Below are 14,101 nucleotides of genomic sequence, written 5' to 3'. Positions count from 1 at the left end.
AAAATAATTATATACTTTAGTATCATTTAAAGTAATATTGTAGAAAATAAAAACGTGGGTTACACCGCTTTTACGCTGATAACCTCATTTATAAATTGGCTATTCATTAAATTCTCAACTTTCTTATTCGCATACGTGTTAATATAATCATAGTCATGCACTAAAAGTACAATACTAGGCATATTGTGGTGAATTCTGAACGGGAACTTAGTGTCACACCCTACGTCAGACATAACATTATTATGGCCTTTCGTGCCACCCAATCGCACGAAGCATTTTGCTTCTTCCTCCTGCTTACTACCAAGGAATGGAATACGTCTCTGGCACCAGTATTTACTGAAAAGTACTATTTAAGGCTATTCAAAGTTAGAGTGAATAGGTATTTTTTTAGACAAAAAAATATTGAAAAGGGAAATTGTACCTAACCATGTCCTTTTAAATAACACAGATACCACTATTTATAAAGTTGCTTAGTGTCACATTAAGAAGCGATATGTTTTTTTTATTATACCAAGTAACGGAACGGCAAGTCGTGTGTGTTATGTAGCGTAACTCTAAGTAGTTCGTATAGCTTTCGGTACAGCGTGGGCAGCATCATCGCCTCGACGCCATAGAGTTCAGACATGAGACAACGCGCTCTGCGCCGGAGCATTGATGCATCTTGACAATTAGTATTAAATTAAATTTAAGACGGTAATAACATGTATTGAAATAGTTATTTAAAATAAATTTTTCATTTATAAAAAAAATATATTTTTATGAAAGCTCTCCAATAGAGTTTAACTTGCGTGTGGTGGTCAATGTAAATTTTAGAAGTACCTCAGCGAAAGCAGCAGGATCCACAATTAGAAAAACACTGTCCCGAATTTCCCGCACCTCCTGGTGCCACAAATCCATCAACAAGTCTGCGTGGTGACTGTCTGGAGACATCATCAGTGCTGGCACCAGGTGAGGGTCTAACGCTTCTAAGCTAGCAAGACCACTTCGGACAGATATGATTCCTGAGGAGAGATTATATATATAATAGCCAAATAAGACCTTACCCCATGGAAGATGCTGCTCTATTAGTAGAGTATCCACTTAAAAAAATTAAAATACTCACTATTTTGATCTGATGAACAAGAAACTGCAAAATTTCCAATTTGCAACAACCTTTCATTATACAAATCAAATTCCGTCACAAAACAACAGTCCTCGTCATCACTTCTAACATTGCATGGACAGTTTCCTTTAGCCTTAAAATGCTTCTTTAAAACGTCTGCAGGTGACAAACTTGTACTAAAACAGTGTATCAAAAGAGCTAATAAAGCTGTATTTGTATTTGTTTCCAGTACATAGAGGACATCTTTAAGGACATCAATTAGAACATTGACATTGGAAGGCATGATCGGAAGCTTTAGGGAGTCTGTATTGATACTGAAGTTTTGATCCAAGTCTCCTGATATTAGCTCGCTTAAGAGGGCTTTCACTTCTCTCAGTACCTGAAAAAAAAATTATTAGAAAAAAATTACTGTCTAAAAATAAAACTTCATTGTGTATAATCTTAGGTTGAGATTTTTAAAAGCTTTTGACTTCAAAGTTTAATTTAATTTCTTGGTTTAACTTAGACAAAGTTTGTTTTGTAAATACGAAAAACTAGCTGATCTCGCCATCTCTGCTTAGTCGAATTCAAAATTCGTTAGGCCATAATAAACACTAGTAAGTCATTTCATTTTGCCTACACATATATTAATATTTAGCACCTGACAAGTTTAATTGTGGCCCTCACAATGCTGCGAAATTAAAAATCTACTTTACTAAAAACACAAACATACATTTTATTTAATATATTAAGATTATTAAGTTATCACCGTGATATTCATATATTTTTGTAAAATAACATCACTAGTTTGTTATATATATATAACTATTGATACAACGATCGTACACAAAGTAAAATTCCTTCAACCTGACAGAACCTGTGACCGCGACAAACCAGGGCGATTTATAATTATAACACAAAAAATTGACAAATTTAAATATTTCAAGATCATAAGCAACTCATCAGATTTAACTAAGGGGAAACAATCTACTGACCACTTGGCTCCTGGCTTTGACCACATGCTGATCAGCAGGCAAGCAATACTTGCAGAGAGTCATGGTTGACAGAAGCAATTCATCCAAAGAAATGTGTAGAGTACTCGTACAGTCTGTCACCTGGAAGTCACATGTTATAGATTCTTCAACATATATTATCAAAATGTGCCCTGTATCAAGTATTTCTTTTTATTTAAACATAATATGCTACTTAGTAGCGCAGGCTAATAAGGCGAGATGATTGATGAAGGCAATTTGAAATTTTTATTATTCTTAATTTTGACACAATTTAAAATTTATATTTTTATATGTTTTTATTTCATTTTTATCTTGTTTATTTTATCAAGTGGGTTTTTTGCAATACAAAAGTACATGAATAAAACAAATAAATAAAATAATAATAGTAATAAAAAAATAGTAATTCAAACAAAAAATAACTACTATCCGTGGCCAAACAGTTCTCATGTTGGTCTGCTATGCAGAGGTCCCAGGTACGATTCCCGGGCTGGGAGAAATATTTGTATAGCCAATTTTTATTTATCTTGTGAGTTTGGATGTATTTTGTGGTGTTCTATGTGGGAGTCCATGGCACTCGCGACACAGGGTTACCCTAGTGCGGAGCTAGAGTGTGTGCATTTAAAAGAAAAATATTCAAAGACCCAAATAATCAATATCGGCGGGTGGAAAGAGGGACAAAACAATATGCTCATTAAGATGCTTTGATTCTACTAAACAATAACTACTACACTATAGTATAAGCTTAAAGATCAGTGTCTAACTCCTGTCAGGATACACGTGGCGAAATTTAAATTGAACTTTCTGAGTGAAATTAGTCGCTTTTCTTGTTTATTTTGCGGTGCTGCTGTTGTGTTTGTCCAGGTAAATTTAGATACTAACTGGTGATTGACGACGATAATCCAGGCGGCATTTCTGTTGAGGGTTCCCTAGACCCGGATTGTCGAATGGATTTCAACCAGTTTCCCATCGAGAACGAGGCATCTAGACCCAAAAAACGTGCCAGTAATCAATCATCCTCCCCACAAACTACATCGGAGCAACCTCCGAAACGTTCTTCAAACGTTACCCCAAATGCGTCAGCCCAAGAAACATTTAGCTTACCCGAATTTTCTGACGGCTTAAGGTTAAAATATAATAAAGAGTCTGATAAGGGCCCTTATATAGTCCACGTATCGAGAGAGGAGTCCAACCCCTCAACTGGTTTTGCCCAGTTTGTAAGTAAAAATGGCATACACGGGATTGCGAAAGACGGTATAAAAGCTACAGGGCGCAATCGGGTTGTAGTTGCTTTTGTAAGTGCAGTATTTGCCAACGAATTCGTTGTAAATTCTCTCCTCACCAAGAATTCATACAAGGCAGTCATCCCCGCATTTAACCTGATAAGAAATGGTATTGTCAGAAACATTCCGATAGACTGGACTATGGAAGAACTGGTTAAGTCCATCGAATGCCCTAACAGCTCCCAAGCCATTAAGGCCAGAAGTCTTAACAGAAAAGAATATGTAGAGAACAAACCACATTGGATCCCCTCCCAAACAGTAATGGTCTCTTTCCTTGGCAAGCTTCCTGAACGAGTCTTCTGTTACCACACATCCCTTCCTGTGGAGATCTATACATTACCAACTATACAATGCAGTAACTGCTGTCGCTTTGGTCATATAAAAGCCCAGTGTCGTTCAAAACCAAGATGTTTCAGTTGTAGCCAACCACAAGCAGGAGATACTTGTAATGCCTCCCATCCAAACGTGCTTATATTGCTGTGGCCCCCATATGGCCACGGATCCCTGATGCCCTGAACAAGCTAGACAGAAATCAATTAAAGTTGACAACAGAAAACATCCCGTACTCAGAGGCATCCTTTAGATTCCGGACTGTTCGTAAATCTTTTGCTGGCAGCACTTGCCCTATGACAGCTCAACCTCCTGCAGCTACCCTATGTTCTCCTAAAACCTTTCAACCCCATAGTTTCCCCCCTCAATCTCCAAGCTCCTCCCAAAGAAAAATTGTTCATTATGAACGTCGACCTTGGGCTTCCCCAAAATCCGGCTTTGATAAAGTAAGCCACAATAATATTACTATGAACGGCTGGCTCAATATCTTTACAGATGCTTCCAAAACCACCTCAAATGATTTTGCTGGCTCTGCTGTCTGGATCCCCAGATTTAATATCTCCTTAACTTTTAAATCCCTTTCTAAAGCGTCTGTATATTCAGGTGAGGTAATCGCTTCTTTTGAGGCAGTCTCATATGTTGAATCTCACAAACTAGACAAATCTGTAATTTTTACAGACTCTCGTAGCTGCCTTGACGATCTGTTAAAGTTCCCCTTTCGTAGCAAAGAAGTTCATCCAATCAATCTTAAAACAAAAGAGATTCTTTACAAATGCTCTAATCTTGACATTCAAATTGTTCTTGTTTGGATTCCTGAACACGCTGGCATTCCTGGGAACGCACAAGCACGTAGTTGGGATAAATGGGCGATTCATTCTGGTACCGTTACATATGATAAATGTTTTTCTCAAGACTTAGGCTCTCAGGTCAAGGTTGATTTACACAAGAAGTGGAATGCTTACTGGTCGTAAAAAGGCAAATACTATGCTGGTCTTCAAACAGAATACCCAAGAAACCTTGGTTTTTTTAATTGAAGCCAGTAAAAGAACTACTTCCACTATTATCCGATTGCGCCTAGGCCATAACTGCAGACCCACTTTTTTGCTAAGCTCAGGATAAGGGACCACTCCCTTTGTGAGTGTGGTCTTGAGGAAAGAACTCTTGACCATATGATTTTTAACTGTTTTTTGTATCCAGTCTCTTTATACGATCTTCTTCCAGATTCTATCCCTCGTCCCACAAATTTTTATAGTATTCTTTCTCCCTTTAAACCTCCTCTACTATTTATTCTATTTAAATCTATTGAACAAAATAACATACGTCTATACCATTTATTATGTGCCCAGCATGTTTTTACGTTTTGCTTACAAAGTAGTTAGTCAAATAACCTCGTGTTTTGTCTTTGTCCATAGGATGATAAAACCGATTATCGTCACTTGAGGGCGTTCCTGGCAATCTTGATGTAAACTGTGTATCTTTCAACCCGGACACTGGCAGAATTGTCCTCAGTGGGACAGAAGCCACAACAACACACAAAAAAATAGTATAGCACAGACTAACACGCGGTATGGTCCGTCTGTAAAACAGAAAATGTAGGATGTCCTGGGGAAAAAAATCTCTAGTTAGAGACAGAACTCACGAAGCGGTTTTGACCCGCGCCCGCTGCGGTTGCGGGACAGCTGTTTAATTTCAACACTCACGATACCGCAGATTGGTGCGGTCACGTAGCTACCGCGGTTGCGGAACGGCCCGCAAACTTGGCGGAAGAGGGTCGCAAGGCGCACGGTTATTTACGATGGATTGAGATCGTCAGTTAAGTCTCAGACGTCGCCATGGACTCACATAAAAAACGAGCTATCGCGTTATACTTACTTCATCGAAGAATTAAAAGAAGGCCTAAAAGATTCAGGGTGCATCCTCTGATTCCGGAAAGAAATCGTTACGGATTATTCGTTGTTCTTATTAATGAGTTAAAAAAACAAGAAAACAATTTTTTTAATTTTATTCGGAATAAGTAGATATGGACTATCTACTTATTCAGAACTTCTAAGAAAAATGGTAACAGGTAGGAAATTAATTGAACGACTTCAACATATACCATAACTTGAGACATTGACACGCGCTGACAAATCGAAAATCAATCACAAAATGGCGTGGGAAGGAAAGGCCCAACACGCGCGCGTGGAACGCGTCGCCCGCGAACCGCCCGCAGAGTGCGCGGGCGACGCCCGCCAAGCGCGCGGGAGACCGCGTCTCGCGCGGTTTGCGGCCGCCGCGAGCAACCGTCTCCGCTGCGGGCGTAAAACGCGTCGTGAAATTTGCTACTAAATTTTGCGTACATTTCTACATTCTTCGGAGGTCACGGTCACGAAACCGCGGCGGGCGCGTGTGAAAAGCCCTCCGTGAGTTCTTAACCTTAGAGGTTTAGTCAGAACTGCTGGTATCATCTTTTGCCCAAAAAGAATTTTGGTCTAATTGTCAGTCATTAAGTCAGTCTGTTTATGTGGCCAAGTCTGCAGGCCATCCAAGAAGGTTAGACACTGGGGTCTTAGCATTAACTCTTATTACAATTCAATTTAGGACCTAAAATAAATAGTTGTGAGACAGCACTATATGAAGTGTATATATCACCATCCCGCTTTTTGTTGTTACAAACCTATACTGAACTGTAATAAGAGTTCATGTTAAGGCCCCTGATTATCATAAGAAACTGGATGTAACAATGTTGGTTTCTGCAACACATTTTGTGTTGGTTAATAACTACACTGACTACATTTCTTTCCTTGAGCTACTTATTACACTACTTTCTTGACTTCAGCTTCAGTTTATTACAGTTTTAAGTAACATAGTCATGTCTTGCCAGACTTTTATTGCTGATTGTAAGCAAGAATTTGATTACAATCACACTGGTGGTGCTGCAAGTAATAATTTTATCAGCTCTTTTCAAAAATTTACAAAAGTTTTACTTACATTACTCTTCCATTGGTGATAAAGCTCATCAGAATCTTTGTAGTCAGTTTTATATACCACTTCTGCCAATTTGTTGAGAGTATCAAAAGTATGATCAATCCAGTTGACAAAGTACATTGGTGTGACAAAAACAGAGTCATCATTGCTGGATACTGGGTCTTGAGCATTGCTTAAGAGCTTCTCAATTTGTTGTAGTCGTGAGAAACACCAGGACAGCCTTTCCATTGTACACTGGCGACTTTCCTAAAAAATTAAATTAACAATATCTTGGAAATTAATCTAATTTTTTGGACCTAATTCTCACAATCTAAATACAAAATATGTTAATTAGATCAGAAAAATTTGATTTATTTTCAATGTGCAGGAATCACAAAAACCCAACAAGTCACATGACTAATACCTACTATAAATGACAATAACACTACCAAAATTAAATATTGTGTTCTGTCATTAAATGCAGGTCCCACTATATTTTCTATAGTTTTATAGTTCTACCATATCTTTCTATTTGTGGGTCACCCACATAATGCATGCTAAACCAAATACTATTGTAACTAAAAATTGTGGAATTGAAATTACAAGATGTGAAAGTTCAAATAATTACTGAATGGAACCAATAAATTCATATTCTTTATAAGTGGATAACTAATTGTTATGTATATGTAAAAATAATCCAATTATTCACAATAAGATTCTTTCAGTATTTTTTTAATTTTCAAATCGTGTTTTCTCAATTCCCCCATTCTTTTATATACGACTGTAAATACTGATGATGAAACCAAATGGTTTCATGTGCGGTAACTCTTTGGTACATACTAACCCATGAACTTCTTTGTAGATATACTTTTATTAGCCAACAACATACCAAATTGTGCACAACAAGCAAAGAATACAAAAAGTTTTACCTGCATGAAGGTTTCTTCGTGATATTCCTTTTTAAAAATATCAAACAATGTCTGCAAACATTTTTTTATCTGACTTGAACACAGCACATAGACATTCCGAAGCTTTGTTATTTCATCATCTGATAATGAACCGTTGTAACCACGGAGTTTGTCGCGTATATTCAGCAGTATTGGATAAATTCTACTGAATAAAATATCCTGTAAAAATGTATAATGTTTGCAGCTCTCACGACAAAGTTAAAAATGCTATACAGGTGCAGAAAAACACGGATTTGTACCACTACAGTTTTGGTAGCGCTTCGAGGATCGTCAGGTAACTCTGAAAAGTCCATGCTCGCATTACCATCCATTTTAATTTATTGATAAAAAAAATATTTTTACGAATAAGTTCAATATTTTCAAAGTAACATTTAACAACCGTTATATTTGTCATATCATTTCAAATTCAAAACCGCAATTTTTTTATGTTACCACTTAGTATTACCATATTACTTTGTCTTTCTTTCTACCATTCTATAACGATGTAAGTCGGTTGACAATCTTGTTGTTTACTTTCTGCGGTTGCTAACCTTTGCTAACTATATTTTGTTTAAATAATTAGTTAATTCATTCGGAATATTGTATTGTACTACAAAATCTTAAGCCGGATTTATTTACATTCGTCTGACGTGTCGTGTCGTGACGCGTCTCAGAACGGTATCGACTTCACTCATACAGCACAAGTCGTCACGTCAGATTGTGACACACTATTGACACTATTATAAATCTAACCATCCATACTAAATGTCTATCACCGATACCGTTCTGACGCGTCACGACACGGCAAGTCCGACAAATGTTAATCTGGCTTTAAAACATATCAAAGCATAGAGTACATTATACATAGCAACACACGAAAACGCGAGTAGCCGGGTTCTATCTGCTTTTTTGAAACATTCTTGTGTGATAGGGCCTCGTCCTGAAATAGAATAATACTAAAATAAAATAGATTTCGAACCAGTTTAATGACAATCGAGTACCGAGCTTTTTTTATAATCACAGATTACTATCTGTGATTATAAAAAAAGCTCGTGTCTTTAGACATGGGGAATAGCGTTACATTTCTATCGCCGTGACTGTCGTTCCGGTTCCAAAAAAATCACGGCGATAAATCACCGTGATTTTGTCATGAATGTTACTTCCGTCACCTTGTCACGCCTATAACTTACATCACGATATACGGTTTTAGCCAGCGGCTTCTTTTTAATACTTATAGCCATTTTTTATAGAATGATTTAAGTTTTTACTCCCTTTGTAATAAGTTTCAATTCCATTCAAAAAGTTGATTTTGTATTTAATGTAATTTTGTTTGTTACTTATTTGATGCGAATCTTTGCATTGTTAAAAATAGCAATAAAGTGTAATGTAATTATATTTCTAGTAGAATACACAAAGTAGATTATACATAAATATAAAATACCAACTCTTCCTATAATAAAAACAAATATACAAAAATATGTTACTTTGTTAATAAATAGGTTTATAGTAACTGCTGCAGATTTTTTTTCATCCGCCCTTTCTAGTTGTAATAAGCACCTACGACCTTTGTGAGTGAGCAAAGAAAGTCATCTTATCTCACTCACTCCCATCGCCGAAATGGCCCGATTTGAAGAGAACTACGACGAGTGGCGCGCTCAGTCACCACGGAACGGAGATCGCGCATTGTATCAAATACGTATGTCGTGATGTGAGTGACGGGGATAGCCATTGGAACAGAGGAGCACCTATGTGACTTTGGAACGTCGTTCCTTCGGAACGAGTCACGGTGATGCTGTTTGACGGCGGATCATCGTGATTTTTTCATCGTGACGTTATTTATCACCCACCTCTACCTGTCTTGCTTTGACAGTTGTCAATTTGTCATGTCACGAACGCCATTGCAATTGTATTGCATTTCGATTTGGGTACTTTGGGATTTGTAATTTCTTAGGCCTTTGATTAGGCACTATTACTGTAATAAGTACAAAAATATCAAAGCGCGATGAGTGAATTGGTATGGGGCATTAAAAATGGTGATATAGACCAAGTAAAAGATATTGTAGAAAACAAGGTGAGTGCGCCGGGTGATTTTATCGTTGTTGTTTTTGCAAATGATTCATGAAAATTATGAGACAAACTTTTATAAACTCTCGTTTTAAAAATTGATTGTTATCTTTAATTGTGCGGCTAAAACTTTCATTTCGCCAAATACAACGAAATCATGATACACGGATGAGTGAGCATAACTGCAGTATGAAAATTTTTAAGTTCTATTATTTGCATGAAATTATTTTACTAGGTACTATACAGATAGCCACTGCCAAATGTGACACAGTAATGCTCAAAAAGTTCATTTTAGTAGATAATTGACTACAAAGACAGTATTATTTGGAATTTTAATCGATGTAAACACTTTTTTTCTTATTCAGAAAATTGATGTAAATGCTCTGATCGACGGCCGCGTCCCACTCCATTATGCAGCTGACTATGGACAAACTGTAGTCCTAAACTACTTATTGGACAAAGGAGCAGACCCCAATGTAAGAAATACCAATAAACTTAATAAGCACTTTATTACAAAGAAATATTCATTTCCCTGGTATCAGCACTTAAAATCAAGTTAAACAATACTTAGATTATTTATTTTTTAAATATTGTTTCCATATGCTTTAATATATGGTTGTATAATTTGGGAAACTATTATGAAATGACAACAAAGCTTTAATTGACTAGCAGACTAATTACTTGTGTGTCATTATCAGATGATTGATAAACATGGCATATCAGTGCTGCTGGCTGCCATATGGGAAGGTCACACAGACTGTGTAAAAATGTTACTCAAAAATGTAAGTATTTCGTGAAATATCTCTCTCTAATTTTATGAATTACTCTTGTAGCAAATGTAATTCAGTCATTTACAAAGCTTTGTTTGGGTGTTAAACAACTGGCAAGGAGGGTTATTTTTTAAATAAAGAAATTTTGCTTTCTCATGGGATTTTGACCAATTTAATGTTTTATATCTTAAAAACTTATTATCTGTTGCATTATAGGACACAAAAACAATAAAACACTACTGTTTAGTGATATAGCCAGACTGTACAGCATGAGGCTTTCAGTAACGGTGAAGGCAAATAATCATACCTGTTAAACCCAGCCTTATATAGATCTGTCTAAATAAGCTTTTTTATTCCTTAGGGTGCTTCTAGAGATGGAAAAACCCCAGATGGTACACCATACCTCGAAGCTGCAGAGAAAGATGAAATCAAGGAGTTATTGACAAAAATATAATGAATTGTCAAATGTTTCAGAACTTGTATTGTTGTAATGCTAAGATGCAAACGTAGATCAAACATAAAATTAATCTTTATATTGTCTATTTTTACATGCATTTATTTAGATTGCAATGAATTATTTTTATATGCTCGAGATTTAAAATCAACCTAACATGTATTTTTATTGTGCGTCCATTTATAGTATTTATTTCAACTATTACTGAAGGCCTGGGTCAATTGAAATCTTTTTGTCAGATGTTTAATTAGTCTGGTATTAGATTTTCGCGTAGTCCATTTCTAAAATTAGCATATAAATTATTTAATCATAAGGTATGTAATTCCAAAACTTCAACTAAGATGTAATTTTTATTGCTTAAATAATAAACTGATGGAAATCAACAATTTTATTTTATTTGTGAGAAATATACAAAATACTTATAATAATATATAGCGATGCTGTAAATACAAGCACATCAGCTAAATTTGTTCTTACTATAAATAACATTCCTTATAAAATCATTACAGTACAGTAATTACGCACATTCAGGATTTCTGAACATTAATAACTATCCTTTTGATGAAACAATAATACAAACAAAAACAACACAACTATTATCACAAAAACAAATAAGCTCATATTAGCACAATACAAAGATCATCAATTTGGCAACTTAAAATTGCAAACACTGTTTGTTTAATTTTAAAAGCACGTCAAGCTCGACACTGACACAAATGTCGCCAGTAGTGCAACAAGATTGTTCCATTGTTAAACTTGATGTGCTCACAGTGTCACCTACTTGTACTAAAATTGAGAAAATAACTCCAATATAATTATTATGATTTAACTGATTATAGTTCCCCATCTCCTGGGTATTTTTTGTATTTGTTCTTTGGTGGTGCACAATAACAGGCATTTTTCTGTGCATCCAAGTAAGATTTGCATCCCAGGGTTAAAGTACCAGTGAACAAAAGTTTTGCTGCTGCTTTGCAACCTGTAAGATAGAAGTGAATCTTTTGTAAAGAAATACATTTTGTGGCAAATTTGAATAAGGTAAAGGTTTATTGAGAGTTCCACAAGTGTGCAGATATAATTAGTCCATGGACAATCATCTCTTTGGACAATTGATTCATCATTTTTTCTGCCGAAAAGGTCCACTGCTGATCATAGGTCTCCAAGGTCTCAAAGAACGCCACAACAACCTGTCTTGTGCTGCTTACATCCAGTGGATTCCCACAACCTTCACCATATTTATTTTATTCACAAAATTTAATTTACCTGAAAATATTTTGTTTTTAATTTTAAAAATTAAAATTATTTTATTTACCTTTAGTAATTGTATCTGCAGCTATATTTGTAGACTTATATGTATCACAGTAGTTATATAGGCACCTCTTGAAATCCAAATCGCAAACTTCCTTGCCATTATTGCATGTATCATAACAAATATCATGGGCATCACAACATTTTGTCATTTGTTCAAGTGGTAGATATTCAGATGCAATTTGAAAGCCTAGAGAACCACAGCCATCAGATTTTGGTACATGATTTCTGTTACGTACTGGTTTTTGACCTGTAATTTTTAAAATTAAGAATAATATTGCACATTTATGTTATTGAAACTAGTAAACAATCAGACAGTCTACCTGGGCCCTAAACAATTAATGATACAATCATTGACTTACAAATAAATGGACGACGGGTCTAATACAAAAACCACGAAAAAAATGTCCCAAATCAACCTATTCGAAATTTAAATTGTAATGTCATCGCAGTATCGTGCTGTCAGTAGAACAAATGAAGACTAAAGCGGAGTGTCGCTCTCTGTATACGATTTTAGCGCCTTACAAGTGCGGACACTTTTTAGTGCGGACCCGACGTCCATATAATTGTAAGTCAATGGATACAATTAACATTTTGCTATTAAAGGTGACAAGTGTACTTGCTACAAGATCAAAATTTATAAATTTGTATAATTGTGTATACAAATTTATAAATTGGTATATTTCTGTTTACTAAAGGTTTTTTATTTCACTGCAGACAATTTACAAAATTTGTCAGTAAAACTCATTTATTCAAAGTAATATTGGAGTTACAAGTTTACATAATACAAATCAATCAAGCAACATAATACAAATCATAATATTCTCAAAATTTAGAAATTGTTTAAATATTAATAGATGCAGGTAATATAGTAATTTTGTTGTTAATCTCCATTGCATCCAAGTAATAAGTAGTAAGTTATAAAAAAATATGATAAACCATGTAAATTCAAAACCAATAACCTTTTATTCCTACCCTCATTTAGATAACTTAAAACCTGCCTATGATGACACCATGTGAAAACTACACACATTTTGAAGTTCTATAGAACTGGATTTATAAGCGTAATTGTCAACTATATATTGCGTCACCTCCTAAAAAACAACACACATACAAATTTTATATTTATGTAATTTTTCACAAAATTATCAGATGTAACATTTATTGTACAGGGCCACACATAACATTTTTGAAAATTATTTAAGGTTTTGCAACGTTCAAAAGGGTTTGGATCTTCGTACTAAAAATTAAAGTGTTGTAGATAAAACAATTTACATCTCCGAGAAAAATAAAACTTACAAAGAGGCATGTAATCTTTTTAACTTACCTTCAGGACAAGTAAATATGCATTCTTCTTCAACAGCTGCGTCAAACACTTCATGAAGAGAACGAAATCTTTCAGCGACTGTTATAACATTGCGAAACATATCCCCAAACACTGATTCCGCCGACAACACCGCATCTTTTAAATTTCGCAGCATACTTGAGCCAAAGCCTGTGTACGCATAAGCGATAAAGGTTAGGAGGTAAATAAATATCTTCTTGTATGGAATCTCCATCTTTCTAGATTTATCCAGATGGGATAAATAATATCATCTTCTAAATTCTCAAACCAATGCTCTAAGACCACGTATTTTTCGTAAAAAAAAATTATATTTTGATTGAGTAGGTATTTTTAAATGACATCCACCATAACATCTGTTGTGTCTGTCAAAAATAGATTATATTCATTTTGTGGAAAAAGGATCATGGTACGAGCAAATTCTATAATGTATATTGTATTTCATTCATTTAAGAACCTGTTTACGCTATAGATTTAGAAAAGCGCATTCTTCAAACCGTAGATAATTTTTACTTTTTTCGTTTTTTACCATTTGTTTTAAAAAATGGCAACATCTATACACGAATATC

The 14,101-nt window shown here is 35.2% G+C and overlaps 1 protein-coding gene and 1 pseudogene across 1 annotated transcript; one reads left to right on the top strand and one right to left on the bottom strand.

Annotated features, from left to right (window-relative positions):
- Window positions 1–13,767, bottom strand: part of LOC113231374 — a 24,848-nt pseudogene extending 11,081 nt beyond the window's left edge.
- LOC113231373 (myotrophin) lies at window positions 9,475–11,247 on the top strand. Its single transcript, XM_026465668.1, has 4 exons — window positions 9,475–9,668; window positions 10,027–10,137; window positions 10,360–10,443; window positions 10,793–11,247. The coding sequence occupies exons 1-4, from the start codon at window positions 9,600–9,602 to the stop codon at window positions 10,883–10,885; spliced, it is 357 nt and encodes a 118-aa protein (XP_026321453.1). The 5' UTR covers window positions 9,475–9,599; the 3' UTR covers window positions 10,886–11,247.
- Window positions 13,768–14,101: the final 334 nt, after the last annotated feature.

The sequence above is a fragment of the Hyposmocoma kahamanoa genome, unplaced genomic scaffold (assembly GCF_003589595.1).
Source record: "Hyposmocoma kahamanoa isolate Upper Pololo Valley unplaced genomic scaffold, ASM358959v1 65, whole genome shotgun sequence".
Taxonomy (NCBI): Eukaryota; Metazoa; Arthropoda; class Insecta; order Lepidoptera; family Cosmopterigidae; genus Hyposmocoma; species Hyposmocoma kahamanoa.
Note: the sequence above shows the minus strand (reverse complement) of the source record. Positions and strands in the feature narration are given on the sequence as shown.